General features: G+C 48.9%; 10 protein-coding genes across 10 annotated transcripts; 4 read left to right on the forward strand and 6 right to left on the reverse strand.

The window, feature by feature from the left end:
* Positions 1–290: 290 nt before the first annotated feature.
* Positions 291–1,042, reverse strand: N7503_002576 (uncharacterized protein; the record flags this gene model as incomplete). Its single annotated transcript, XM_057062123.1, has 2 exons — positions 291–782; positions 839–1,042. The coding sequence occupies 2 exons, from the start codon at positions 1,040–1,042 to the stop codon at positions 291–293; spliced, it is 696 nt and encodes a 231-aa protein (XP_056926085.1).
* A 1,288-nt stretch (positions 1,043–2,330) lies between these two features.
* On the forward strand, positions 2,331–3,541 carry N7503_002577 (RNA polymerase II mediator complex subunit MED27 domain-containing protein; the record flags this gene model as incomplete). The annotated part of the gene is made up of 3 exons (XM_057062124.1): positions 2,331–2,522; positions 2,629–3,288; positions 3,368–3,541. 3 exons carry the CDS (start codon positions 2,331–2,333, stop codon positions 3,539–3,541), a joined length of 1,026 nt encoding a protein of 341 aa, XP_056926086.1.
* Positions 3,542–3,635: 94 nt separating this feature from the next.
* N7503_002578 (uncharacterized protein) lies at positions 3,636–4,316 on the reverse strand (the record flags this gene model as incomplete). Its single annotated transcript, XM_057062125.1, has 1 exon — positions 3,636–4,316. One exon carries the CDS (start codon positions 4,314–4,316, stop codon positions 3,636–3,638), a length of 681 nt encoding a protein of 226 aa, XP_056926087.1.
* An 837-nt stretch (positions 4,317–5,153) lies between these two features.
* On the reverse strand, positions 5,154–6,420 carry N7503_002579 (uncharacterized protein). The gene is made up of 3 exons (XM_057062126.1): positions 6,254–6,420; positions 5,599–6,201; positions 5,154–5,537 (listed from the first exon to the last, which is right to left on the reverse strand). Exons 1-3 carry the CDS (start codon positions 6,369–6,371, stop codon positions 5,401–5,403), a joined length of 858 nt encoding a protein of 285 aa, XP_056926088.1. The 5' UTR covers positions 6,372–6,420; the 3' UTR covers positions 5,154–5,400.
* Positions 6,421–7,692: 1,272 nt separating this feature from the next.
* N7503_002580 (uncharacterized protein) lies at positions 7,693–11,245 on the reverse strand (the record flags this gene model as incomplete). Its single annotated transcript, XM_057062127.1, has 3 exons — positions 7,693–10,127; positions 10,195–10,250; positions 10,413–11,245. The coding sequence occupies 3 exons, from the start codon at positions 11,243–11,245 to the stop codon at positions 7,693–7,695; spliced, it is 3,324 nt and encodes a 1,107-aa protein (XP_056926089.1).
* Positions 11,246–12,437: 1,192 nt separating this feature from the next.
* Positions 12,438–13,043, reverse strand: N7503_002581 (uncharacterized protein; the record flags this gene model as incomplete). The annotated part of the gene is made up of 3 exons (XM_057062128.1): positions 12,438–12,529; positions 12,591–12,704; positions 12,776–13,043. 3 exons carry the CDS (start codon positions 13,041–13,043, stop codon positions 12,438–12,440), a joined length of 474 nt encoding a protein of 157 aa, XP_056926090.1.
* Positions 13,044–15,482: 2,439 nt separating this feature from the next.
* Positions 15,483–18,639, forward strand: N7503_002582 (putative protein kinase Yak1; the record flags this gene model as incomplete). Its single annotated transcript, XM_057062129.1, has 9 exons — positions 15,483–16,032; positions 16,090–16,244; positions 16,310–16,351; positions 16,404–16,603; positions 16,661–16,820; positions 16,895–17,154; positions 17,223–17,342; positions 17,401–17,759; positions 17,816–18,639. 9 exons carry the CDS (start codon positions 15,483–15,485, stop codon positions 18,637–18,639), a joined length of 2,670 nt encoding a protein of 889 aa, XP_056926091.1.
* A 1,046-nt stretch (positions 18,640–19,685) lies between these two features.
* Positions 19,686–22,641, forward strand: nip1 (translation initiation factor eIF3 core subunit c). Its single transcript, XM_057062130.1, has 2 exons — positions 19,686–20,082; positions 20,205–22,641. The coding sequence occupies exons 1-2, from the start codon at positions 19,743–19,745 to the stop codon at positions 22,463–22,465; spliced, it is 2,601 nt and encodes an 866-aa protein (XP_056926092.1). The 5' UTR covers positions 19,686–19,742; the 3' UTR covers positions 22,466–22,641.
* Positions 22,642–24,342: 1,701 nt separating this feature from the next.
* N7503_002584 (60S ribosomal protein uL30) lies at positions 24,343–25,976 on the reverse strand (the record flags this gene model as incomplete). Its single annotated transcript, XM_057062131.1, has 4 exons — positions 24,343–24,802; positions 24,865–25,031; positions 25,227–25,338; positions 25,960–25,976. The coding sequence occupies 4 exons, from the start codon at positions 25,974–25,976 to the stop codon at positions 24,343–24,345; spliced, it is 756 nt and encodes a 251-aa protein (XP_056926093.1).
* Positions 25,977–26,267: 291 nt separating this feature from the next.
* N7503_002585 (ESCRT-II subunit protein SNF8) lies at positions 26,268–27,123 on the forward strand (the record flags this gene model as incomplete). Its single annotated transcript, XM_057062132.1, has 2 exons — positions 26,268–26,740; positions 26,811–27,123. 2 exons carry the CDS (start codon positions 26,268–26,270, stop codon positions 27,121–27,123), a joined length of 786 nt encoding a protein of 261 aa, XP_056926094.1.
* Between the last annotated feature and the right edge of the window lie 16 nt (positions 27,124–27,139).

Genomic DNA, 27,139 nt, shown 5'->3' on the forward strand with positions numbered 1-27,139 from the left:
TCGTTCCTTCACATAGCTCTCACTTCACTATTTTCCCCAAGATTTGCCTCATGTGGGGAGGGTATTGACTGGTTAGATATGGCTAGACGAACCTGATATTCGGTAACTGAAAAAGAAGTGAACTTTATCCAGAAGTTCAAAAGATTTGGTGATTGAAGAGTTGAGGAGAAGAAGAAGGATTTTGAGCCTCGACCGGTATTTATAGTAGCGGAGGATTTTGAAACTGGATATTAAATTCATCCCGCAAAATAAAGACCGCTATGTATCGAAACCACAGATATGACTTCAGCTCACTCAATCTGCCAGTGCTCCCGTTCCCATCGTCCCCATTGTTCCAGCTGAGTCTGACTATGCCATGAAACTGGCTCTTCCTTCACTTCCAGTTCCCAAGCCTCTTCAGCAAGAGAGCTTTGCAGCTGCTCCTCGGCTGCCACATCTATCTCGCTATCTTCATACGCTACAGCGGAAGTAAGACAGCATTGAAGTTGTTCCTCCGAAGCGGCATCCATCTCAGAGTTCTCATACGCCTCATCAGAGCTGCAAAGCTGCTCGTTGAGGGCGAAATCCGGATCATAGTCCTCGTCACTGCCATTGTCCTCATCTTCACTCTCAGATTCGGTCTCAGTAGCAGGAGTTGCAGCAGCTGACTCTGACAATCTCTCCCGGTTGATCCTTTTAGTGCGGTTACTTATCTTCCGGCGGATACCCCGAACAAGGCTGGGAAGCTCACTGGCCGGTCTGAGCATGGCTAGCTCGGCCTCATCCTGGAACTCGTCGGGTAGCTATGGTTGAGTGAGCTCAATTTTTCGCTTCGATGACTTCAAACAATTGCACTTACCGGAATGCAGCGGTGGTCGACAGTTCCACAATAATGGCATCTCTTGCGGCCCTCACTCCAGACACAGTGGTGACCGGGAAACTTTTCCATCCGGAGAAAGCATCTTTGACATGTGTCTCTCGGAGCTTCTATGCAGCGATCGCTCTTAATGGACATGGGGGAGGCTGACTGAGCAACTCTAGCAGTGGTGTTGTGGTCAGCCATATTTCTTTTTGTCTTCATTCTTAGTGGGGAATTGGTGCAGCTTCTAGCTAAAGGAACTTACATGAGTAGATAAAGATTTCAGGTTGGTCACTGGTGGTATCTGCAATGTGGGATGTTTGTCTAGGTTGGGCATCGTTGAGCTGAATGAGATCGATTCTATATACACCTGAGAGGAAAGTCATTCCTTCAAGATGGTTCTAGTCTACGTAGCTTTCCAACAAAGATACATCATGGCTTGAGACATTTCCGGACACCATTGAGTGTCAATTTTGCATCTTCAAATCGTCAACCTGTATAGATGTTCTTTGTTTGAGATGCAAAGTGAAATACGAATTTAAACAAGACCGACAAGCGATGTGATTGGATACAAGTTCTTCGGCCCTTATTTAAAAAAGAAACTCTATGTTTCCACTGATTTTGGATATTCCTTTGACTCTTCTGCTCGAGGGGTATCATAGCCTAAGACAATGGTGCATGATTCGGTCCGAGACGAAATGAAATCCAAGAAATAATTAATGCCTTTGAAGGCCAACTTCAACCCCAAACAATGTCCCATAATTTCAAATGAGATCACAGTGATACTATACCATCATTCTAGAAGTAACACACCTCAGTCTTGGATATTCGGAATGTTTGCGTATTTCTGCACAAAGCTGACGAAGTAAGGTGATATGATTTTTTTCCCTACAACCGCGAAACTGATTTTTTAGAGAATCATAGCACTGTAAATGTTCCCATATCTTTCGTAGAATCTTCTCAGGTTTGACTGAGATGAGCGCATTGCGGCCAGGCTTGCAAGCCTGAGACTTCAGTCATTAACGCCCGATTTAGTCTAGCGTATGGTAGCTAGATCACCGCTTTATTTTTGCCAGGCTAGATTATCAGCCACTGGGGCTAGTGCTGAGATAGCGAATGTGGCTGTGCTTTGTCACCCGCATCTCCCTCGCATTCACCAGGCGTCTAAGTGAATAACGCCAACAACCAATTAAGGCGAGGGTTTTGGGGCCCGTTTCCGTTTCTTTAAACATAGCGGAATACTAAAAACACCTTGCACTAATTTGGCAGCATAAGATCGCTGCCAATTCGTTGGAGCACCTCAAAAACCTTAATCACTTCACTTGGCTAGGCCCATTGCCATAAATCCCCAGAGCAGGCTAGTATATTCGGTTTGCGGGGCCCCGCAAGTTTTATTTCCGTTGAGAAAAGCCTTGGTTGTTGTGTTAAGCAGAATCCTCGTTCAAAGAAACGGCCTGTGGCCTGAGGAGTTTTCCTCCCATTTTCTCACATCATGTCTACCGCACCAACATCTGCCCCTGCGGCCAATTCAACCGCTACTTCTGTCCCTACGAAGGTTGAAAGGCAAACTTCCAGTATGCAAGGCACAATTCAGTCCGGCAATGGAAACGCCAAACCCGTCGACTGGGAGTCTGAGATCCAACTTGTGTCGTCACTAGCAAAGCTTCAAGAACTCGAACGCAAGGTGAGTGTGCTGCGCACAATTCGCAGATTACCATTCTACCCGTACCCCCATCCTAGGCGGGTAGGGTATGTGTCGTGCGACTATGGCCCAAGGCTAACATTACCAGATCCACGAAATTCGACAATTCGTCCCAGCTGGACTCTTAGAACCAATAGTCCCAATATCAAGTTCAAACACAGTGTCGACCAACAATCCCGCGGCCGAGACACCGGCAATTTTACGCAATGATCTTGAACATGCAGCTCACGATCGACTTGCCAGCCTTGAACAGTTCCAGTCCTTGTGGCGCAGTCCGGAGATGAAGCCTGTTTGGGCTCATGTCGAGGCGCGCCTGGGAGAGGCCAATGGTCAAATCCTCCAGCCCACCGGCATGTGGGAGAAGGATTATGATGTTCTCCTTGCTGAGCTTACCAAGGCTGAGAAGACCAAGGAAGACGAGCGGTTACGGGAAGAGGAAGACGCCGAGCGGACAAAGGCCTTATCGTCGGAAGGAGAATGGACTGCCGTCATTGAGAGATTTGAGCAGCGGAATGTTCCGGGCGTTCGAGTCATGAAGGGACAAAATCAGACTTCGCTGGCTATTGCGCTTTCAAGGGCCGGAATGGTCTTTATCATTGCGGGTGTGCGTGACTACAATTCATCTGCTGTATCTGGGTGGCAGGTATCGAGCAGAGTGGCACCAGGTCGATCTACGACGAAACTTGAGCAAGCTGTTCTCGAGTGCTTGAACTCGCGACCGCGCAAATGGGACCTTGCTTTCCTACTGGTACGTGCTTATACTTCGTTATTCACAAAGGAAAATTTGACATTGGTCGTCTCTGTATTGTTTCTAACTATTCTCAAAGGACATGATTGCTTCATATGCAGACATTAAGCAGACTCCTTGTATAAAGTGTGCTCAGCTCACCAACAACGCTGCCCAACTCCCCACAATCCGTCGCGCACAATCCACGCAGCCTTCAACAGACGACAAATCCCGTCTATTCGTATTCGACGCCTTTCATCCCAACTGTGCCTAACGGGCACTCTCAAATTTAAGAAAGGTCAAAGGAAGGATCAAAAGCAACACAAGCGGAATACCAAAATGCAAAAGAGCCTCATCCCTCTATAATTTCACTCCCCATCCACGGATTCATGATCATCATGCTCCCCATAAATAATATCATGCCAGTAATTGGCCGGATACTCGTTCCCGTTCTGATCCCAATACCTCCTGGGCACATAATGCTTCTCCGTTCCCTTCTTACGACGCACCCATCCCCCCTTCCCCCGTGCAGTGCAATACTCCACTCGACTCCACGTTCCCAAGTCTGGAACAGTATATTTCCGTTGGCGGTAATCGTAGCGCTCGTCAGCAGCTCGGCGGGCCCAAGGTACTTCGATCTTGGGCTTGGGTTTGGATTTGGAGCTGCCCTTGCCTGATATAGATGTCGAAGTCGAAATGGAAGTAGTAGCCCAGGAAGATGAAGATGAGGAGGATGACGACAAGGGATTAATGGACTTGGGTGGAATACCGTCTTCCCACCGGTCCCAGTTCGTTCTCTGCGGTGACCGTTTGCTTTGGGTAGATGGCGTAGTTGAGGGTGTCAATCCTCCCGGAGGCGAAGATCCAACTCTGGTTTCAGATCCTGAAGACGAGGACGTTCCCTTTTCGCCGATGACACCGACGTATATATCGGGTCCTTTGTTCGTGAGGACATCGTGGAAGCGCCAGCGTCGTGGCCAGCTGGATGGGTTTCCTGGTCGGGGATCTTTGGGCCAGATCCAGCCTAGAGTCTGGCTTTGTGGTGCCATGTTTCTTCTTTCTCTTTTGGTTTTGGTGACGGGTTCCTTTGAGAAGAGATGATAGGGTATAGGAAGCCAGAAAGAAGTAAAGATCGGGACAGTTCTTGATCAGGGTTGGCGGGTTGGGACTTTGGAAATTGATATAGCAAAGAGAAAGTGATCAAACGCGTATGGATGCTTTATGTTTATCCTATGCTGGTACAACATCATGCTTGATTGTTTCTAGAAGGGGTTTCAAACTATAGTTCACGTACCGGAGGGTTCTTTTCTTTCTTTCTTTGTTCTCTCTCATGCACAGAACTCACAAGATTGTTTCTGTTCTCTGACAAGACAGTTTGAGACTTTATTTTCAGAGTGGACGAATACTGGAGCCGATTAGAACAACGCTAAGCTCCTGTTTTTTTAAATGTTCTGTGGATCCAGCCATGACAATGCCATCATGCAGGACTGAAAGGAAGTAAACCAAACCTACCGGAAACATCACAGACAAAGAGCTCTTGTCTCATGACTTGCAGCTGAGAACACTGTCTTGCCCGAAAGAAAGGCTTTCTACAATGAAAAAGTAGGTTACGATTAGGACTTTGATCTACTGAGGCTCTAAATCAGCTAGGAGTCAGTCAAATAAATTTGAAGTATCAAGCGACGATCGAGTTGCAGAGTGAAAGTTTTTTGTCGTAGACGACCGTCTCACCAGGAGAAACAAGCGGAAACCTGGAAAGCAGGGAGCGGACAATATGGGATTCCCCACTCGACTTTGATGACTACTTGGTTCAACACCTGGGCAGAAGGGAGTATATATGAGTAAATACATTGTCTGAAATTCACACATGCCTATTCTAGTGCAAATTACATTCAAAAGTATGACCATTAAGTAAAGTATGAACTTGATGCCAATTTTTCCAGTGAAAAAAAGAGAAAACCCAAAAACTTGAGAAACATGAATGCATCCTGAGGTACCTATATCCGAAAATCAAAAAACGCCGTTTTCTTGCTATTAATCGTGATGTTTCGCTTTCAAGAGATGGATAACGCCTTAAACCAAGAAATATATCCATAAGAATGTCATGTGGCTCTAACCTTCCCTAATGTGGCCTTAAAGGGAGAAGAGGCCAAAGCTGCCCGCAAACCATGTAAAGGAGAGGACTGTGAGCATGGCCATGCCGACGACGAATTTGAGTCCTTGACGATTCGTGTCAGATAAGGCACCATTGCAAGTGACACAGAAGTATCCTAATGAGTTGTTAGTTGACTTCCTAAGCCAGATAAAGAGAGCGACAGGGAATAAACGTACCACTCAGTGATGTGGCTTTTTGAGTAAAGTACATTCCAAAAGAATATCCAGTATCGGAACCGAGGTAGCCTGCGCTGGCAGTGTCACTGAGAGACTTGTCCGCATCGTAGACATAGAGCGTGTAGCTTGCAGTCAACAATGGGATAGTTGCGGTCTTCTCATACTCACCCGTGTCCCAGATGGCGGTACCGGTGGCCTCCATGCTCATGTTCTTGGTCACGGTGTAGGTCACACTGTTCAAGCTGCAGGATGCCACAACGTCCACAGCCGTGGGAGACACGGTGACGGATGTGTAGTTCCAGACGAAGGTGATGTTCTGCCCGATCTTGTAGTAGCTTGTCGTAGTGGAGTCCGGGGTGAGCATGGAGATGCCACCCTCGCCAGCAGCCGGGTCGATTGAAACCGAGGATGATGTGGTGGTTGATGATTTTGTCTTGGTATTTTTAGATGTACCGGTGGTGGTGGAACCACTTGCTGTTTCATCACTGGCGGTCTTGGTGTTGGTAGAGGTGTCAGTCTCGCTGGAGGACTTAGTGGAGGTTTGGGAAGCGACTGTGGTTGTTTGTTCGGAAGTCGATGCTGTCGATGATGTCGTGGACTCGTCTAGGGGAAAATGTCAGCAAGTTCGAAAAACACGAGAGTAAGCTGTACGTACCTGCACGTCTATCCAACATGTTACCTCCGAATACCTCCCCATAATTTGACCATGGCCAAGCCACGGCGATGGTCCCCAGCAGCAGAAAGGTGTACAGAATGCTCAAAATAGGCCGCATGATGACGGTTGTCGTGAGTGATACCAGGCGATTGGGAAAAAGTAGATCAGGAAACCGATAGGATTGAAAAGATCCCCCTGATCGGAAAAACAAGCCGAATCAACAACCCCTTGCACCGATTGACAGTGTGGAGATAGGTTACTGTTGGTGATCAAAAGACGGCTGTACACGTCCAAGGGAAGGCCTGGAAACCCTCGTTGGCTTGGTAGGATACCTGTGAAGAGGCTTGTTGAGGAGACGAGCAACCTAGACAATGTGGACGAGGAAAACCCGACACGCCGGACGATCTGGTGGACCCTGAACTCTGTCGATCACCGGAGAATGGGCTAATTGTGTGGAGAACAAAGGGCCTCAGAAGGCCAACAAGTTTCAAGCAAAACCAGCAGCGAACGATGCAGTCAAACGAGCGACATGAGCAACAAGCGAGAGATAGTTCGAGGCAGAGTTGGTGAGGAGGAAGAAAAGGGTGTTTGAAATGTATTGCGGGGCTAAGCCCAAACTGGCCATGGTGGCTGTCAAGGCATGTGAGACATCAGGCCTATTTATAACTCCATACACTGAACGACTGATCAGGCCTACATTTCAGATCATGATCTCTCGTTCAAATACATCTTCAAATTCATGGTTGGGAATTAAAATTTCCCCAATGCTGACCTTCATCTTGGCGTGCTGAACCCTGAAAAGAAAATCCTCGGGAATATCCCCTCATCGCCAGACCCCATTGACCCACCCTCGGCAAAAGTAATACCAATTAAACAGTCAATTAATCCGAGACCATCCGCATATTCTCCCAATACCAGAAATTATTTCCAACATTGAGGCCATAAACTCATTGGGGGCTCTCACCAATCCTAGTCATTGTTTCTTTTGATTTTTCCTAGTCAGGCTTGTTGTCAGCTTATGTAATCATACTGTCACCAAATGGCCGATCAAGTTTTTCACATTGTATAAGAGCTTGTAAAATCGCCTCGCGCTTCTATGTATTGTCTTCAATTCTCAACCCCAACTTTCAAAATCAGAGTGCTAAACAAGTTCGGCTCACTCATTTCAACCATAGAAAGCATCAGGGCGAAACCTTTGGAGAATACTTGTCTACGTACGTTACCATGTATTATGGCGGGCCGCTATAAGAGTCTTTAGTCCGCAAGGCGAGAGTCCAGGCGTGTTCTGAACAAGTTCTGTCAGTGAACTTTCTCTAACCATAAGTAACAGATGGACGAAGGGCGAGATTTGGGGGGAGATTTGATACGACCGGTCTTTGTATTCGGAAGGGAAGACAGGACAAACTCTTAGGATCGGGGGTTAATGACTAAATAATTCCTTATGACAACGTGGTCTCCATTTTCTTCAACTTCCTCCTCGCCTTTGCTTCCTTTTTTGCCTTTGCTTTCTCCTTCGCATTTGCGAGTGCTTTCTGAGACGCGACTCGATCAGGATCTTTCTCATCAAGCGTCCTCGTGTGTACTGTAACCACATGCTCGAGTATTTTCACAGCGAGTTTGATCTTGCCAGTTGATTTGTACGCCATTGCGAGTGAGTGCTGAGACAATAGTAGATGGCGATGCTCCTCATCAAGCGTCCTCTTTCGTACCGTAACCACGTGCTCAAGGATTTGCACGGCCTCCTCAAACTGGCTATTGAAATGATACGCTGTTCCCAGCGCATGCTGAGACGCTAGTCGATTAGGATGCTCTTCATCAAACATCTTTTTTCGTACTGCAACCACATTTTCAAGTAATTTCACGGATAGTTCATACTGGCCGATCGAGCGATACGCTATTGCGAGTGCATGTTGGGACGACAGTCGATCATGATCTTCGTCGTCAAGGTTCTTATTATGTACCGTAACCACATGCTCGAGGATGTCCACGGCTAGCTCAATCTGGTTGTTTAATTTATACACCTTTGCGAGTGCGCGCTGAGACGAAAGTAGAAAGCGAGAATCCTCATCAAGCGTCCTCTTTCGTATTTCAACCACATGCTCGAGGATTTGCATGGCTGGCTTGATCTGGCCGTCTGCTTTATACATCTTTGCGAGTGAATGTTGAGACGATAGCAAATCATGATCTTCTTCATTAAGCGTTCTTTCTCGTAAAGTAACCACATGCTCGAGGATCTGCATGGCTCTTTTGATTTGGCCGTCTGACCTACACGCCTTTGCGAGTGCGTGCTGGGACGCCAGTCGATCAGGGTTTTCTTCATCAAGTGTCCTCTCGTGTACAGTAACCACATGCTCAAACATCTTCACGACTGATTCAATCTGATGGCCGCTTGATTGATGCGCCATTGCGAGTGCATATTGGTACGCTAATAGAGAGCGATCTTCTTCGGCAGCCGTCCTCTTCCGAACCTTAACCACGCGCTCGAGGATTTGAACGGCGTTTTTAGCCTGGCCGTTTGATCGATAAGCATTTGCGAGTGCATGCTCTGAAAATTGTCGATCAGGATGCTCTTCACCGTGTTGACTCTCGTGCCACATAGATGCGTCTTCAAAAAAGCCAAGCGCCTCTTTTTCTCGGCCTTCCGTCGCGACGAAATACCCAACTTTGATAAGTAAGCTATATCTCTCATTTATGCCCCTACTTTCGTCTCTGCGAATGATTTTAAGGGCATGCGGTAGGTACGCTCTGCATTTCTCAAGGCTGTAATTTTCTTCGGAGGGATAGCACTCGTCCAGGCGCTGTATCACTTTCTGGATGACCTGTTGTGCATGACTAGCGTCCTCTACCCACCGTCGTGTTGCAAGCTGAACCAGATCATGCATATCAAATGCGTGGCCATCGTCTATTTTGGTTATAAACGCGAAGCTGCACAGTACTCCAATCGCACGCTCGGTGTTCTCTTTTGATTCCAGAGTAGGGAGCATTAATTGTGGAATTGCCTTTGGCTCAATATAAGACAAAAACTCCAACAGCTCTGCAGCAGAGGGCTCAGACTTTTTGATCTGTTTAAATGAGATGGTCCAAGTAGTCACAACAGCGTTCGGCATTGAGCGGTATCGAGTGCGATCATGAAAATCCCTACTCGCGAGATCTGTTCGATCCTTTTCTGTACTATGCATGATCTCGAGGTATTTTGAGACCTTTACACTGAGGTGGCTCATATAAAACGCCGCCTGCACGATGGCTAGAGGTAGATATACCAGTTCCTCTAGTAACTGAGTAGTGGACTCCGGCCCGCAGAGCAAATCTTTCCTCACAATCTTGGTAAGAAAAGCCTCCCCTTCTGCTAACGTCATATTTCCAAGCTCAATTATGTCCGCTGTTGCAAATGTCACCGCTACCTCGCGGGAACGGGTAGTGAGCAAGGTAACGCCGTTCTCGCTAGCTGGGAAATACTGCTCAAGATCATTGAAAAGTAAATCGAGGTCGTCGGCATTATCCACGATGAAGAGCCATTTCCCGGCTGCATTGGAACTGAGATATTCATGGACTAATTCCATGGCACTCTCACGTTCATCATCTGAATGTTGTTGGATACCGATCTTCTTCACAATTCGCGAACATGCCTGTTCAAAAGTCTGCAGACTTAAAGCGGGAACCCAAAAAACAGAGAACTCTGGCATCTGCTTTTCGACCCAATCCGCAAGCTGTAGAGCGACTTGGGTTTTGCCGATGCCCCCTAATCCGAACAGCGCTAATATTGGAGTGTCTGCCTGGATAAAAAGCCTCTGCTGGAGTTCTTCAAGCGTTGTTTCCCGGCCGGTGAAGTGACGGTTCCATAAGGATGGAACAATGTGAATTCGGGAATGGTGATCTGGTATGAAATGATTTAGGCTGATACTCTACTTGGAGATTTGGGACAGTCGCCTTTGCTGAACTACCTGCTCTTGTCCCTCTGTTCTGTGCTCCCTCTATCCTCGGAGACTGCGGCGTAATTCTAAGCCCAGATAGCTCAGTCTCTATCTCTGGCCTTGCCTCTTCATTAGCATTCATAAGGCTATGCGTTCTCTTATATAGAAACAATCACCTCTGTGTTTCTTCCACGGACATATGGTAAAATAATTGCCGTGCATAAGCGGCCGCTACTGCCGCTGCGTACCCATGCCATACATCGTTTTTGTGCGTGTCGCAATAGTCGGATATTCCGCGGATTACCAAGCATGGGAAATCTGTGAGAGCACCAGCTGCTTCTGTTTCAAAACAGAGCGCCTTGTGCTCCTGTGCTAGCTCATTCCGCCTCTGAGCATCCTTCATGACCAACCCTCCAGTTGCTATTGTGCCTCTATGTACCACGACAAAAGACTCTCCTTGCTCGCCCAGTGATCGCTTGATACGCTTTTGCGGGTCACAGCCACTTTCTTCACAGGACACTCCTTTCACACGATGTACACAATCTGGTTCGTAAAGGTGATCGTTCGCAATCCCAGGAAACTTATAGCGGCGAAAGGCTGGGCGGTCAGTTGGTATTTTCTTTAGATTGGCCCAAACCGGATCGAGGTCCAATTTGTTACGATGCCTAGCCAGCTCTTGTGCAGCGCTGAGAAGAGCCGTTGGTGGGGGGCTAAGAGAACCTTTGCGTTCAAATTGGCCTGGCGTCCATCTTCCATGGTCATACTGCACAGCTCCAACTTGTATGTCTATCGGTTCACCAACCACCACATGCCCTAGGCGGATCATTCCCTGCTCTGTCTTTACTGGTACACCACCGCCAATGCCCACGACTAAAGCGTATCTGAGGGACGGGAATGTCATTCTCATCTGCGCGACAGCAGTAGCAGCATAGTTGTTCCCTACACGAGGAAGGCCAACGATCACGATGTTCTGGCCATTGATACTGCCAAGAATGTACACATGATTATCCCCGGGAAGGACTGGCAACCTATCGTGTTCTTCGTCCAGCATTTCCACTGCCGCGGTATGTTCCACCTCCATTGGACAGATCCATCCCACTCTGTAGGCATTCCGGTTCAATCGCAATGGCATATTCGGCCGCTCGTACCTATCAAGGAAGATTTTTGGTTGAGACTCGGTTTTGGCAATGATACAGTCGGGATTTAAATGTCCATAACTGTAGGCGGTTCAACTTCTCTTCAACATGGTCGGAAATAGCGATAAGGCTGGAAAATTATGAGGGCAAGGACATTTTAGCGCCAGCCCCAATATGAAGAGAGGGGTAGCACAAAAGCACCAGCCTAGTGCGTTTCAGGGCGATTGGCCAACGAGGCACCTTGAACAGTCATCGTAATATGCTAGGATGACGAACTGCATGAGCCTTTCCTGGCTATTGGCCGCCGCATTGTGGCCCCGCTGTACAGCCAGCCTGCGAATTTCCAGATAAGGGGGAAGCCGGGCACGGAGTTAGCCACGAAGATGCCGTTTCCGATAAAGCCGGTTTCGCATTATATCTCAAGACTATATACTCTATGTCTAGATGTGCCCACTCTATGCCTATTCTCTGAGAGCCAGAGCATAGACGCCATCAACAACGAATAGTCCCCTCAAGATTATCTCTCATCTATTGTTAGTGCCGCTAGCTAACTTCTTCCCGCATCAAGGTCTCTCCTCGTCATTTTGCCCCTCTATAAAATATCTGATTTCGTCACAAAGCCGAAAAATAGACTTTTGATATAGGTATATGTGCCCAAGTTAGATGGTGAAATAAAGCCTGTCAACATAAGATCCTATTGGGCTCCCAGTTACCAAGTTTAGCAATCGCCAGCTAAAAAATAAATAAAGGAACTTGAAATATATCTGATCAAAGGCAACCGAGGAACCTCATAGAAAGGTACCTTATATTCAAGTTGTCGTTACACCTGCATAGACCAAGGTTAAACTTTGGAAGGTGGGGGAACAGAATGTTTACCCGTCCACGGGTGATCAGCCACCCCGATGCCCTGGAGGTCTGTGACACTATAAACTTTAACCTCAGCGCTCAAGCATATATAAAGATAAAAGTGTATGCAGAAAATAGATATATTATCATTAAACTCCAGTCTATCCAGTAAATGACCAGGATCGTAGTGAATGTACAGTCGTGAAAATAGCCTCTTTATAATCATAACCAAAGATCGAAAACAATATCATCGCAAACCCAAGAAAACACCCTCAGTTCTAAGATAGGATTCTAGGACGAAGCCTTGAGCTCGACGGTATCGCACCCTGTGTAGCTGCCAGTCTCGGCAAGATTGACATAGTAGAGGGCGCTATCAGTGCAAGCTAGAAAACACCAGTTAGCCGTGAGTCCGAAACAAAGAAAGAATAATAACGATAAACCTACCAAGCCAGCCACCCCAGTTTTTGTTCGAGGTCTCCAGGTCGCCATCACTGGCAAAGCTGAATCCGGTGCTACCGGTCGTGGGGCTCACGCTCACTTCAACAGCAGCCTTCCGATCTACAATGGAATGTGTCAGTTTAACAAAGATACAAAAGCGGCGAACGAGCCAAGCTAAAAGGGTAGCTTACCATCCTCGGAAACGAGTGCCATGGCCCACGGCGCGCCGTTCTCCGCTTGGTACCGCACCGTGCCGTTCGAAAGGTAGAATGAAGCTGCGTCGCTAGCGCCACCAGTGAACACCGCCAGACTGTTAAGTGGGTCGACGTGCTGTAGGGTGAGGTACAGGCCATTCAGACTGCTGTTGGAGGCGCCCGTGGTCTGCAGGCTGAAGGTTTTGGTGACGGGGCCAGCAGTGGCGGTGGCGGCGAGGAGAGCCAGAGTAGCGAGGAACTTCATTTTGGCTATGGTTCGATGATGATAAAGATGCCTTTTTCGTGAGAAACAAAGATAAAGACCGGTTCCACTGGGAGCAATGATAATCAGGAGTAAATCAAGTTGGACGGGGGCGTGAGATATTTAAGCCTGAATAAGGTGCTGGGAGTTGGAAAAGCTGGGAAATCGCGTGGAGAAACCCGCCACCGAGTGGGTATAACTTGTGAGGATCCGCGATCGTGGGATCCTTGGGCTGACAGTTTTTAGTGTAAGGCGGGCAGTTCTGTGGTTGGTACCAATAATATTGTTTCGATGTGATCTGCAATTCTCTCCTGTCCGGCCTGACTTTATAAATAAATGGGCCTGTGCATCTTGTCTTAGGAGCTGCAGGTCACATCTGCATCCTCAAGGTCGATTCAAGGGGGTCCGCCACAGCCTTTCTCGTTAGTCTCGCTAGTGTCGTACAGCGTAGCTCGTCTGCTTGAATTGTTTCGTTTAAAAGGGCAGCTTTCTCCAGTGAGTGGGGTATGGGCATTTGCCCCAGTCACTAGTTTTTGTCCGGACACCAATCACAGGGAAACAGCTTTGAAGATCATATCCACTTCAGGGTAAAGAATAAGAGCACCCGAAACAGATGTCATTGGGAAGTGCTTCGAAGCCTGAGTAAGTTGACATCAGATTTCCTAAAATAGAAGAGAACTAACTCTAGAAACGTATTCACTAAAGAAAATAAGATGTTAAAGCACGGAGAAGTAATAGGGTCCCATGATAGGCAGCAGTCCAACTACGTAACCACGGATTTCACCCGCAGCACAGAGACCCCTGAACCCTTGACTGACTGATGTGATTGACCCACAGAAATTCCAAGTTACCCTTGGAATTGCTGAGAGGATTTTTAACACGAGCCGCGTGATATTCATGTTTCCATTTTGATCATGCCTGTTCCATGGACAAATGCAACTATGTCCTAAGGAACCCTGCGTGGAGCAGACCGGGTAGAAGATGCAGCATTGAATTTTGGGGGCGAGCAAAGCCGATGCCTTCCGGGAAACAAATGAGCAGAACTCTCTCGAGAAGTAAGAGCTGCAGGTTTACAGTAGAATCTCAAGGGTCTTCGAGTGCAAGGAATTGATTGTCTCACGAGTCACGAGGCACATCAGCCTCCACATTTGTACTCAGCAATTCTCGTTAGCATTGAAGTTAGACCATAATACCAGCCATTCTACCCATTTGGTTCATGACTGGACATTTGTGAAGAGCTAAGTTTATTGGATCAAAGACAAAGCAATCCATGGGCACGACGAATTTGGGACTTGGAGAATTCCACTTGCGTAAGAAGGCGGAGAGATCTTGATAAAGTTTGACCAGCAGAATTACACCGCTTGCTTATATCATCATATCATGAGTAATCCGGTCTGGACAGTAAAGTTAACTTAACTATACAAGGCATGTAGTTTTGGTATCTGAAAACACACGGTCCAACTTTGCTGTCAGTTATATGAGCACTGAATAAGAAGAAGTTTAGAATACCGTGACCAGGCATGGCTTTTCCAATTTTAACACACTCAACCAATGCCGGTCCAACGGTGTTTCCCTGATGAATCAATGAGTGGACAAAGGACGGGCAATGAACGAGGGCAATGATAGAGATTGGGTGAATGGTATATAAATTTGAAAAGCCGGATCGGACTCTTTAGGCATTCGGGCTGCGACGCTTTGGCGACGCTTTGGCAGTTGGGTATGCAATGACGCGACGATCCTGGACGACACGTCGCCGAGGAGACCACAATCCGCGAGTGGTGAGATCACCAAAATCAATAGAATCATTTCACGGTCATGTTGTACGGAGTAAGTCTATAGTGTAGAATCATCTGGGCCTGCATCTCTGACCAATGCTTCATGACGATCATTTTGCCAGTCAAAAACTTAGATCGAGATTGAGGGTTCGAGAGTAAAGACCTCCACTTCCCACAACTTGCCTTTCTCCCTCCCCTCCATCTCCACAGATGATCTGTGGTTTTTGATGTATTGGAGTTTTGGATTCTGGTCATCTTGAGAAGTTCCCCTCCACTTTCTTATACTCTACCATTTTGGGACGTTCCCATCTCTAGCTCTTCTTGACCCCCAGAATCACATTCTGGGACTACGTCGGTGGCAGACCCGCCCCTCCAATTTCCCATTCCTTCTCACACGGAGTTCCTGGGACTTCGATGATGAGGCGCTGCGAAAATTAACCTCCTTATCCCCCCTCAATCGCTTGTATCGCAGGGACCCCCTGGTCCCTTTGCGATCGCGCTTCTCGCGTGTGTTGTGTCTGATTTCCCCTCCCGCACTCCCCACGCAATACCCCCCGATCGCATTGTGGCTGCCATACGGTACACGACGACGCCCAATTCTCCCATTCTATTTTACCCCAACTTCCCAAAATCCCAAACGTCATAGAGCCGTGACTTCTCGTCCAACATGGATTCCGGATGGCAACCCTATCAGGATCCCCTGATGGGTCGTCCCGCGCAGTTCAATACCGGATTGGCTAGCCATCCCCAGCAAGCCTCAAAGTACGGTCAGCCACCACAGTCACAGCCCCCCGTCGGATACACCTACGAGACATTTCAAACTCCTGGCACCTCGTCCAAGGCACCTTCCACCGGCCCAAACTCCAAGCCGGTCTCCATGGCCTCGTCTCCTACAGCCACGCCACGTAGTCGGGATTATGTCACCGATGCCGACACCACCATGGAGGACGCCGACCCCTACAACCGCGCCAAGTACCCATCGAGGCCAACCCATCACAGTCGCGCCTCGTCCCAATTTCTGAACCAGGCTGAAGAATCCTCGGCCGCTCGCAGATATTCGCCGATGAACGCTCTGTCGCCGCCGATGTCATACCCAACGAGCCCCGGGAAGCAGGGCTCGGGCTCGTACTTCTCGCCCTCGTCAAATCAATCGCGACGGTCGCCGGGTCGAGCGGGAGACTACTCGTCTCCGCCACAAGGTTATCAATCGCCGCCTTGTAAGTGCTCGTTCCCTCGTGTTGCGCCTAGGATTCTGTGTGCTAACCTGCAATCAGCGAATCGCCCCCCTAGACTTCCCCCCTTCAAGCGTCCGACCTCAGCCCCGATCAGTATTATCCACCCTCCGCAGGCTCTCACCTCGGGAGTGCATTTACGCCTGAAACTCGATCTCCAAGATCTGGCTCCTTGCCGTCCCAAGTTCCAGGCCGAGGTCCGGTTCCCAAGTTCAAGAAGGTCGAGTCGGTGCAGAGTCTCAAGGGTCGGGTTCATGACCAGCCGGCCTATCGACGGGCAAACCCAGAAGGTGGCTTCATCAGCGTTCGTGATTTGCCATTTCCCCGTTGTCGACTTGCCAGCTTACCTTTTACAGCCACTTCACGCCTTAACTAGTCACCTCCCCGCGACCTATCGTATTTGCAACCCGAACTTTAACTACGAGTCATCCAGGAACCCGCGCCGGGTGTTGACAAAGCCTAGCAAGGGTACCAAGAATGATGGCTATGACAATGAGGACAGTGATTACATTCTCTATGTCAACGACATTCTGGGCAGTGAGGAGGCCGGCCACAAGTAAGCTTCTTGGTTCCCGTCATCCCCGGATTTTGAAGTCTAATAATCGCATCACAGGAATCGCTACCTTATTCTCGATGTACTAGGTCAGGGTACCTTCGGTCAGGTTGTGAAATGCCAAAACCTGAAAACTCAAGAGGTTGTGGCAGTTAAGGTTATCAAAAACAAGACCGCCTACTTCAACCAAAGCATGATGGAGGTTTCCGTCTTGGATCTGGTATGCCATTCCATCACCAGCAGTCAACACCAAGTCGATCTCCCAGGACGTGCGCTAACTCCACTGTCCCACAGCTGAATAGCAAATACGACAAGAACGACGACCATCATCTCCTTCGTTTGAAGGACACCTTCATCCACCGCCAGCATCTTTGTCTTGCATTTGAATTACTCAGCGTTAACCTTTACGAGCTCATTAAGCAAAACCAGTTCCGAGGACTAAGTACAACCCTGGTTCGTGTGTTTGCGCAGCAGTTATTGAATGCGCTCAGTCTCTTGAACAAGGCCCATTTGATCCACTGCGATCTGAAGCCTGAGAATATTCTCTTGAAGAAGTTAGTCTAGAGAACCCTATTTCACCATTCTTTGCTTCCTTTAACTGATTTTCCTACCATCGTTACAGTCTCGAAAGCCCAATCATCAAGGTCATCGATTTCGGCTCTGCGTGCGACGAGCGCCAAACTGTCTACACATATATTCAATCCCGGTTTTACCGTTCGCCGGAAGTTCTGCTTGGCCTCCCGTATGTGCTCCCAATTTCAAAACGCTCCCTCCTTGGGCTTTCCCGCTGACTGGACTAGCTACTCCTCCGCAATCGATATGTGGTCTCTTGGGTGCATTGTCGTTGAGCTCTTTTTGGGATTGCCTCTGTTCCCTGGCTCTTCTGAATATAATCAAGTCTGTCGAATTGTCGACATGATGGGATTGCCTCCAGCATGGATGTTGGAGATGGGTAAACAATCGGGCGAATTTTTCGAGAAAACGCAGGATGAATTCGGGCGAAAGACCTACCGTCTCAAGAGTTTGGAGCAATACTCACGAGAACACAATACCAAGGAACAACCCAGCAAGAAGTACTTCTCTGCCTCGACACTGGAGGAGATCATTCGAAGCTACCCCATGCCGAGGAAAAACATGAAGCAGAATGAGGTCGAGCGAGGTAAGTTTTCAAACACTTTGGGCCAAAAGGTTCCTTCGCTAATTATCATCGTACAGAGTTGAACAACCGCGTTGCCTTCATTGATTTTGTCCGCGGTCTTCTGTCCATCAACCCCCTTGAACGATGGTCACCCCAGCAGGCCAAATTGCATCCGTTTATCACACAGCAGAAGTTCACGGGTCCATTTGTTCCCCCAATGAACTTGAAGTACGCAACTATCAACAAGACCGTTGCTCCGGGTGTCCAGCAACAGCAACAAGCGGAAGCTACTAGCAAGCAGAGAGCAGCGCAGGCGGCGCAGGCACAGTCTGTGCAAGCACAAGCTGCGTATCCGGTGCAAATGAACCCATACCAGCAGCATACCCCGACCCATGCGCAACCTCCTCCGCCTCCCCCCATGTACAATGGAATGTATCAACAGCAGGGTGCGGTCCCACCGCCGCCTTACCCCACACAGCCTCCTGGGTACACTAGCCATCAAATGGGTATGATTCCAGGTGGATCTCCTGGTCAAATTCCCCAGCCGCAGTACGGTCAAGGACAGAGTCTGTACGCTCAAGCGACAACGCGCGCTGGTCGTCAACGTGCATCAACCATGGATCCGCAAGGTGGCATTCCTCCGACGATCCAACGTGTGGCAAGCCACCTGGATCCCAATGCTCCGATTCGCTTACAGCCTAGCCCTGCCTACTATCCTCCCCCTCCCGATGGCTATGTGGACGCCAATGCCCAACGCCGCCGCGGTAGCCGGACTGGAGGGACCAGCAATAACAGTAGCAATGGCAACGGCAACGGAAACCAACGAAACCGAGACTTCATCCGCACCCTCGAGGATGGGGTTTTGGGTGAAGGATATATGGGCCAAAACCAGTGGCACTAAAGGGAGCCTGAACAGGCACCTTGGGGACGAATGCGCTTATATGGTGCCTGGGAATCTGGTATACTGGTTGCAATCTTTTTTTTATCGCAGTCAAGCATCCACGCGCCTGATGCGTGCACCTTTGCTGGAGCGTTGTTCCAATAGCTTGCCGTGTTCTGTGGAACTTTTGCTTGACTCATCTACCCCCGCTCGTCCCACGAGGCTCCCGTTGATGGTCTCTAGCATGACAAAGTGCTTCTTGGCCTAGAGTCATTGCTTGATGGGCACAATAAATTGGTCCGTGTGGTCTTGAGTCACAAATGACAAAGATCTGAAAATGGACAGTAAGGCTGAGAGGGCGCGATCGAAACAATGCTTTTCTACTTTCCTCTTGATGTAGCGTTGTGTCGAATCCCACGGTTACTTGCACTAGGATGCAGTGACCGAAAGTTACGATTCTGTATTTACCGGGCCATGATCAAGTGGCGTCGCGACTTTTGTTTCCTTGCTATGTTTGTCCTGCAAATGATTTGGTGCGCTAGGGTCTATTTAACCCGCGGCTTTGCTCCAACTTTTTTTTCTCCCTTGTTTCATGTGCCTTCAACTTCTGTTTCTTCTTTCAGCATAGCCTGGAGTATGAAAGAACGACTTCACAAACCCCGTTTCCCCCTCCCCCTATTCGCTTGTCTTAGTAAAATTTTATTTTCCCATGGGTTTGCTTAGAAATGATTTTGTTCATTTGTTGTTCTATATTGTATTTGAGATACAAGATACGTCTTATGGTGGCTTCAAGGGTTTGTGTCAATTATGTCAGCTTGGGGTGTCCTTGATGCCGTGGGATTTGGGTACAAGTGTTGGAGAGAATATATATTACTTTTTTAGGGAAGAGCAATGGCATACAGCGAAATACTATCTCTATTCAGTATAAATTAAGGACATGTTCTATACTTGTAGATGTAGATGTTTTGAAGGGGATGATTGAGTGGCGCTAGTCCCGATTAGGTATAGCCAACCCCTCGCTTAAATTTCGTGTGTGGCTCTCACCCGGACCATCAACTCCAAGTTTTAAAGGATCTGCCTTTACGCCTTCGTGCACCGGATTACCCCGTTTTCAAACCGCAAAGATGCCGCCGACGCAGCCACCGAAGTCACGATTCTTTGACGGCAATAGCTCCTCTGATGAGTCGGAATACGACGATCGCTCTTCTGAGGAGGAGGAGGACAGCGATGACGAGTCCGGCAGTGATTCGGGTTCCGACTCTGGCAGCGATTCCGACGGTGAAAGCGCCGGTGGTGATGGCTTCGACTTCCTGAAGAGTGATGACGAAAGCGAGGAAAGCGAAGATGAGGAAAAGGTTACGATCGTCAAGAGTGCCAAGGACAAGCGTTTGGAAGGTCTTGAGAACAGCATCCGCCTGATTGAAAACGCTCAGAAGATCAATGACTGGGCCGTCATCTCGACTGGTGAGTCCGCTCTACGCGATTTGGGAGGCTTTATACGTGGATTGAAGGCCGTGCCCGCGGGGCTATACCGGGAGAGGGGTCCCGAAGCTTTTGGATTGAATGCTAATACAGGGTCTTTGCAGAGTTCGACAGCCTCAACCGCCAGATCGTCAAGGTCAACCAGTCCGGTCCTACCCCCCGCCTTTATGTCAAGTTCGTCGCCGACCTTGAGGACTTCGTCAACGAGGCCGTCGCCCAGCAGAAGTCCTCCAACAAGAAGATGAACGCTAGCAATCAGAAGGGATTCAACGCCGTGAAGCAGCGTATCAAGAAGAACAACAAGGAATACACCGCTCAGATCGACAAGTACCGTGCCGACAAGGACGCCTACATGCTGGCCGACGAGGAGGAGAAGGAGAAGCCCGCACCCACTCCCACCCCCAAGCCCAGCAAGGCCGAGAAGATCGAGAAGTTCATTCCCCAGGCTAAGACCGATGATGATGGATTTGCTACCGTTGGACGTGGTGGCAAAACCCTGCAGTACACCGCTGAGAGCATTCTCAAGCACCTGCGTACCATCGTTGAGTCTCGCGGAAAGAAGAACACTGACCGCACCGAGCAAATCCGCACAATGGAGAAGCTCCTCGAGGTTGCCACTACCCCTTACCAGCGCATCCGCATCTACCTCACCCTCATCTCCACCCGTTTCGACCTTTCCACCACTTCTTCCGCCACCTACATGAGCGCCGAGCAATGGAAGAGCGCCGATCAAGAATTCGCCGCCCTTCTGTCCGTTCTGGAGCAGCACCGAAACTTCATTGTTAGCGACAATGCCGACGAGTGGGAGGATGACGAGAAGCAGCCCCAGGTTGCTGAGGGAGAGACATTCTACATCCCCGGCAGCATTGTTTCATACATCGAGCGTTTGGATGACGAGCTTACCCGCTCGCTTCAGCAGATCGACCCCCACACTGCTGAGTACATTGAGCGTCTAAGCGACGAGCAGCAGCTGTACACCAACATTGTCCGCACCCAGATGTACGCAGAGAGCCTCCACGCCGTTGAGAAGAACGAAGTCCGCCAGGACGGTGTCAACCGAGTGGTCATCCGCCGCTTGGAACACGTCTACTTCAAGCCCTCCCAGGTCGTTTCTATCCTGGAGGATGGCTCATGGAAGGCTCTGCCTGAGAACCTGGACTCTGCCATTACTCCCCGCGCTCAGGCTGGTGATGTCTCGGTTCTTATTCAGACCGTCTGCAATTACCTGTTCCAGAACAGCGACGGTATCATCCGTGCCCGCTCGATGTTGTGCCAGATTTACTTCCTTGCTCTGCACGACCACTACTACCGCTCTCGTGATCTGATGCTCATGTCCCACTTGACTGAGAACATCGCCAACTTCGATGTCAGCACCCAGATTCTTTTCAACCGCACTCTTGTCCAGATCGGTCTGTGTGCTTTCCGTGCTGGCCTCATCTACGAGGCTCAGAACACCCTCGGTGACATCTGTGGTAGCGGCCGCCAAAAGGAGCTGCTCGCCCAGGGCATCATCCTTCAGCGGTACTCGACTGTCACCCCCGAGCAGGAGCGTCTGGAGCGCCAGCGCCAGCTGCCCTTCCACATGCACATCAACCTGGAGCTGCTTGAGTGCATCTACCTGACCTCCAGCATGTTCCTTGAGGTTCCCCTCATGGCCCAGACCTCTTCCGCCCCTGAGATTCGCCGCCGCATGATCTCTAAGACCTTCCGCCGCATGCTCGACTACAACGAGCGCCAGGTGTTCACCGGTCCCCCCGAGAACACTCGTGATGGTGTCATCATGAGTGCCAAGTTCCTTGCCGCCGGCGAGTGGAAGAAGGCCGCTTCCATGCTGTCCTCCATTAAGATCTGGGATCTGATGCCGCAGCCCGAGAAGATCAAGGAGATGTTGTCCCAGCAGACCCAAGAGGAGGGTCTGCGCACCTACCTCTTCACCTACGCCCCCTTCTACGACAGCCTGTCCATCTCCTCCCTGGTCGACATGTTCGAGCTCTCCACCAAGAAGATCACCGCCATCATCAGCCGCATGATCTCCCACGAGGAACTCGGCGCCGCCCTCGACCAGGTCAACGATGTCATCGTTTTCCGCAAGGGTGTCGAGCTCTCTCGTCTCCAATCCCAGATCGTCACCCTGGCCGACAAGTCCATGGGTCTCCTCGAGTCCAACGAGAAGACCCTCGAGCAGCGCACCCAGGGTATGGCCAACGCTTTCCAGCGCGAGTCAGGCCCCGGTGCCCGTGGCCGTGGTCCCCGTGGTCCCAACCAGGCTCGCGGTGGTCCGCGACTGCCGAACAACCAGCAGGGCCGGAGACCTGGTGGTCAGCAGTTCGGTGGTGGTGCATTGGGTGGTGCGATCAAGGCTTGAATAAAGGTTTTCTGACGTAATGGCATGCCTATTCTTTTTTATTTTTCTTTTTCCTCGTCTTCCTTTTCCTTGTCATGGTTCCTCTTGCCTTTTCTTATGCCGTTTCCGAACGCGAAGGAAATCCCTCGTGTCAGTTCAACGACTCAAAATGAATGAATATAAATGGTTAGAAAGCATTATCTTTTCTCAAGTAGTGAGAGGCTCCCATGCGCCCTGTTAACTGTATACTTTCACGTCACTGCACATGTCAAAAAAAAAAAAAAAAAAAAAAAAAGCTTCTAGTAACGGGGCCAAGCAGACTGCTTGTAGCCTTCGGATCCTGTGAGATTTGCCCAATTACAGATCCGTACCCGGGGCCACCATGTGTACTGTACCATTACGAGAAGTCTTCGATATTATCCAGTTACGCTTTGTAGCCTTGGCTCAAAACTAATGTAACTTCAATCAGTCACCACTTTTAGTGTCTTCTCTTATCCACGAATGTATCCATGGATGTAGCATGACAGTCCGTACTTCTTACCAATTTAAAAATGGGTATACTTAAATCAAGACAATAGGCTAGATTTCAGAAACGATGAACACTCGGTTTATAGGTAAAGCCATCATAACACTGATAATACAGCTTTTCTGCATGTGCATAATGCCTCTCTTGCGACTCATGTTTTGTCGCTGGATTCCTAGGTTGATCACTGTAGAATCCAACCCCTCTTGATCGGAGATTACAATATCAGGAAAATAGTGGGCTGTATTTAGACAAAGCAGTGCATTGAGCTGATTGAAAATTCAGTGCTCAAGCTTTCTATGTTCAAGCTCTGTAAACTTGTTCAAGTCAGTCTTGCATTTTCATTGTAGGGTCTGCACTTTCAGGTTGAGGAGTGAGAATTCTGATTCTAAATGTCTAGGTGGCAAATAATTAGACTTATTGTACTTGTATGGATTAATATTATTCAGGTAGTCAGCTTAGACTTTAATCTTGAAAATTCTCGAGGTCTCTTACGGCCTTTGTGATATCCCGATATATGGGGGGTAGCCGGAACATCTACCGGATGGATATATATGTTTAAAACGACTTTTTATTTTGAGGCTGTAGCCTAAATTAACGATACATATCTTTGGTCAATTTTCGAGACTAGATCGATACCTAGCCCCTGATGATTATGAATCATTATAGTATATCTTCTTTAATATAGTCTGATCTTGGACTGTGCTTCTCGACATAGCTCATTGTTCTAAACTGCCTAAGTGTATAATGGAAGGATTCAAACATTTTATATGGACCACAATTTATACACCTTTTATGCGAGTTCTGATTAAGACAATGATGCTTGAAATCCACATAAGCTATGAAAAATTTGTCGGCGTGGTTAACAAAACACAAGCATTCCAACATTGGAAGGTGGAAAATGAAATCGCTCCAGAAAAGTCCCTTGATCAAGGTCGACTTCAGAAAGATCAAATGTGCTCAGTCGCTGTCATTATTCCTCTGAGCATCAGGATAAAACATGCAAGTAGAAAGAAAATGAATTGGGACTTCGTCAAGAGTGTAGACAAGTAAGTTGTGCACTATGTTCAACAGCCCCGGATATGTTGGCCTGTTCCTTAAGGCTTAATGGGTCCACACGTTGGAAATAATTTTTTTTTCAGTGAAAATTTACATTCAGTTACGTAAAGGAGTGAAAACTACTCCTTGTCTACAAAATAGAGGTAGGCAATTGCGGGTTGACTGAAGCATTGAATTACCGGAAACCTAGACCGTATCGCTAATTGACTAAAGAAAACACAGCCCGTGTGCTAACAAACAACCCGTGACAATAACGTCGTTAAAATTTTTGATGGAGCGAACTCCGAGAACCACCCGGTTTGCGAGAGGAACTAATCTAGTTCATCTGGCGGACGAGAGCGTTGATGTTCTCCTCACGGTTACCGGTGTCACCACCCTGGATGTAGTGCTTGAACTTGCGAGTACGGAAGCCACCGTTGGGGTTGGAGAGCTTGAAGGGCCACAGGAAGTTGTTGGCCTGCTTGAAGTTGGGGCCAACGGTGTAGATCTCGTGGATGAGATCCTCCATGCAGACAATGCCGTACTTGCCGAGGTTGTCCTCGATGATCTGGTTGTCGGTGAGGGCAGTGCGCATCTTGTCAACCTTTCCGTAACCACGCTTGTACAGAAGCTCGCGGACGGTCTTCAGGTTGGGGTAACCGTAGGCAATGTAGGGGTTGACAATGGTGAGCATCTCCTGGGTGGCCTTGGTCAGGCGGACGAAGGTACCGCTGTTGATCTGGATCAAACGGAGCAGCTGGAGGATCTTGCGGGGCTTGGGGGCAATCTTGTTGATACTGAAGAGAAGAGTTAGCAATGAGGGTCTTGCACAGAGACATGCAGTGAATGCTTGACATACCCCTTGATACGGACAACGAAGACCAGCTTGGGCTCATCGTCAACGTAGAAGTTACCCTCCTGGCGGGCAGCGCGGGCCAGGCGGATCTTCTCACGCTCAGCGTTGCGGTACTCCTGGACGTAGGACTCAGCGCGCTTGAAGATAACGCCACGCTTCTCCTTGTTGGCCTATATGAATCAAAGTCAGTATAGAGTTTTCATATTGTTTTGGTGATATCAAGCATGTGTGGTATCCAATGTATCAGACCCGAAAGATGGTTAACAGGCGACAACATCGACCAATTGGTCTAGTCGCGAGGTTGGTGTTTTCATCATAATGATGGAGAAAGGGGGTTGGGAAAAATTGAGAATGGGGAAACCGACCTTCTTCTTCTCCTCGGCCTCAGCACGGCGCTCGGCGCGGGCAGCCTCCTGGCTCTTGCGCTTCTTGAGGAGGGTCTCGGGGACGAGGACCTGGTCCTGGGTGGGAACGGAGCTGTGTGGGTGTGAGTATAGTCCATATGAATCATGAAAGCATGAAACAATCCGCCGAGTGTAAGAACTGCAGCATATAGCGCATTCTCGACTGAAGGCAAATAATATTTTATAAAAAACTCGACGAAATGTCTTTAGTCAGTGAAAGCCATGGCACTGGGGCTTTGCGTCCATGCTTCGGTACTCAGTGGCATATTCCAGCACACTTTTCGCAAAGAGAAAATTTCTTCATCTTGGACACCCACTTAAGATACCATGTTCGCCTTCATCCAACAATACCCCGGACAGATGTCCAGGAAATATTTGTTGACGCTCTTCGTCCAAGCATGATGACTGTTATTTCAAACATCAATCACACCGGAAAACGATAGCTATACAACAATATTTTTCGAGGTGAAGACTCGAAAGCTTTCAACCTCAAGACTCCAGTCGCCCTCCACTGTCACGCCTCGTTGAATAGCAACACGCATATCTCAAAGTTGTTCGAGCGAAAGGGCATAGGAAAGATCGAGCTGGTGCACAGCGACCGATAGTCGTGGCATTGCCAGCGAGAGGGACTATACCTGCATTCTCACAATCACAGAGGATTGCTTCAATGAGAAAGGATCAAGGGTAATCATACGTGGTAGGAGCGGCCATTGCGAAGGTCGAGTTGTCGAGAGTGGTCGGAGAAAGTTCAAACCAGGAAGGAAACTTAAGGAAGAAAAGTAGAATTCGCTTGTGTGGGTGCGGGTCCACACTAACCGAACATGGTATAGCCTGCAGTGATTTCCACGCTAAACCACGTACGGATCCTGTACCCTTATCACCCCGTGACTAGGGCTGGGCCTTATCGTCTGCTGACCTTATCTGCGGCTCCACCTGTGCTCCTATCTGGGTGCTCATCAACCCCTCAACCTGCCACCTGACCGGACACTTTGAACAGCAACCATGTCCCGCCGTGGTGTTGGGCTCGGCGCCTTTGTAAACCGAAACCAGACCACCCAATCCTATGCCACCCATGGCGCCAACCTCCGTTCTACGCATCTTGCCTCCCTCCAGACCCAGCTCTCCGTCTTCCAGTCGTTGTTACACACCTTTGCCTTGGAGCACAGTTCTACAATCAAGTCCAATCCTACATTCCGAGCCGAGTTTGCGCGCATGTGTAATACCATCGGGGTCGACCCCTTGGCTGCAAGCAACATCAAAGGCAAGAATGGCCGCCGTGGACTAGGGGAAGGAGGCAGCTTCTGGACCCAAATCCTGGGCGGGGATATGAATGACTTCTATTTTGAGGTTGCGGTCCGGGTTGTGGAACTGTGTCGAGAGACAAGAAGTGAGAATGGAGGGCTGATTGGCGTCGAAGAATGTCGGAAGCGCGTCGGCAAGGGCAAAGCAATTGGTAGTGGACTGGAGGTTTCGGCGTATGGTTGACCTAATAGCTTGCCTGATATTTAGGAGAAACAAATGACTAATGGGACAGAGAACTTATAGTGATGACATCCTTCGTGCGGTTCGATCTCTGGAGCCTCTTGGGTCTGGATTCTCCATCGTCCATGTTGGGTCCAAACAGTACATTCGATCCATTCCAAAGGAGCTCAACACAGACCAAGCTACCGTTCTCGAAGTAATCCAGGTTTTGGGATTCGTGAGCGTCTCGATGTTACGACTTAATCTCAATTGGGAAAAGGCTCGAGCTCAAACAGTGATTGATGATCTGGTCGCGGATGGCCTTGTTTGGCTGGATGCTCAGGGTCCAGAGAAAGAGTACTGGTCGCCTCAGAATCTACTTGATGATAGTGGGTGAATCTGAGACATCGTAT

The sequence above is a fragment of the Penicillium pulvis genome (genome assembly GCF_028828015.1).
Source record: "Penicillium pulvis strain IBT 33274 chromosome Unknown contig_12_segment0_segment0, whole genome shotgun sequence".
NCBI classification, from domain to species: domain Eukaryota; kingdom Fungi; phylum Ascomycota; class Eurotiomycetes; order Eurotiales; family Aspergillaceae; genus Penicillium; species Penicillium pulvis.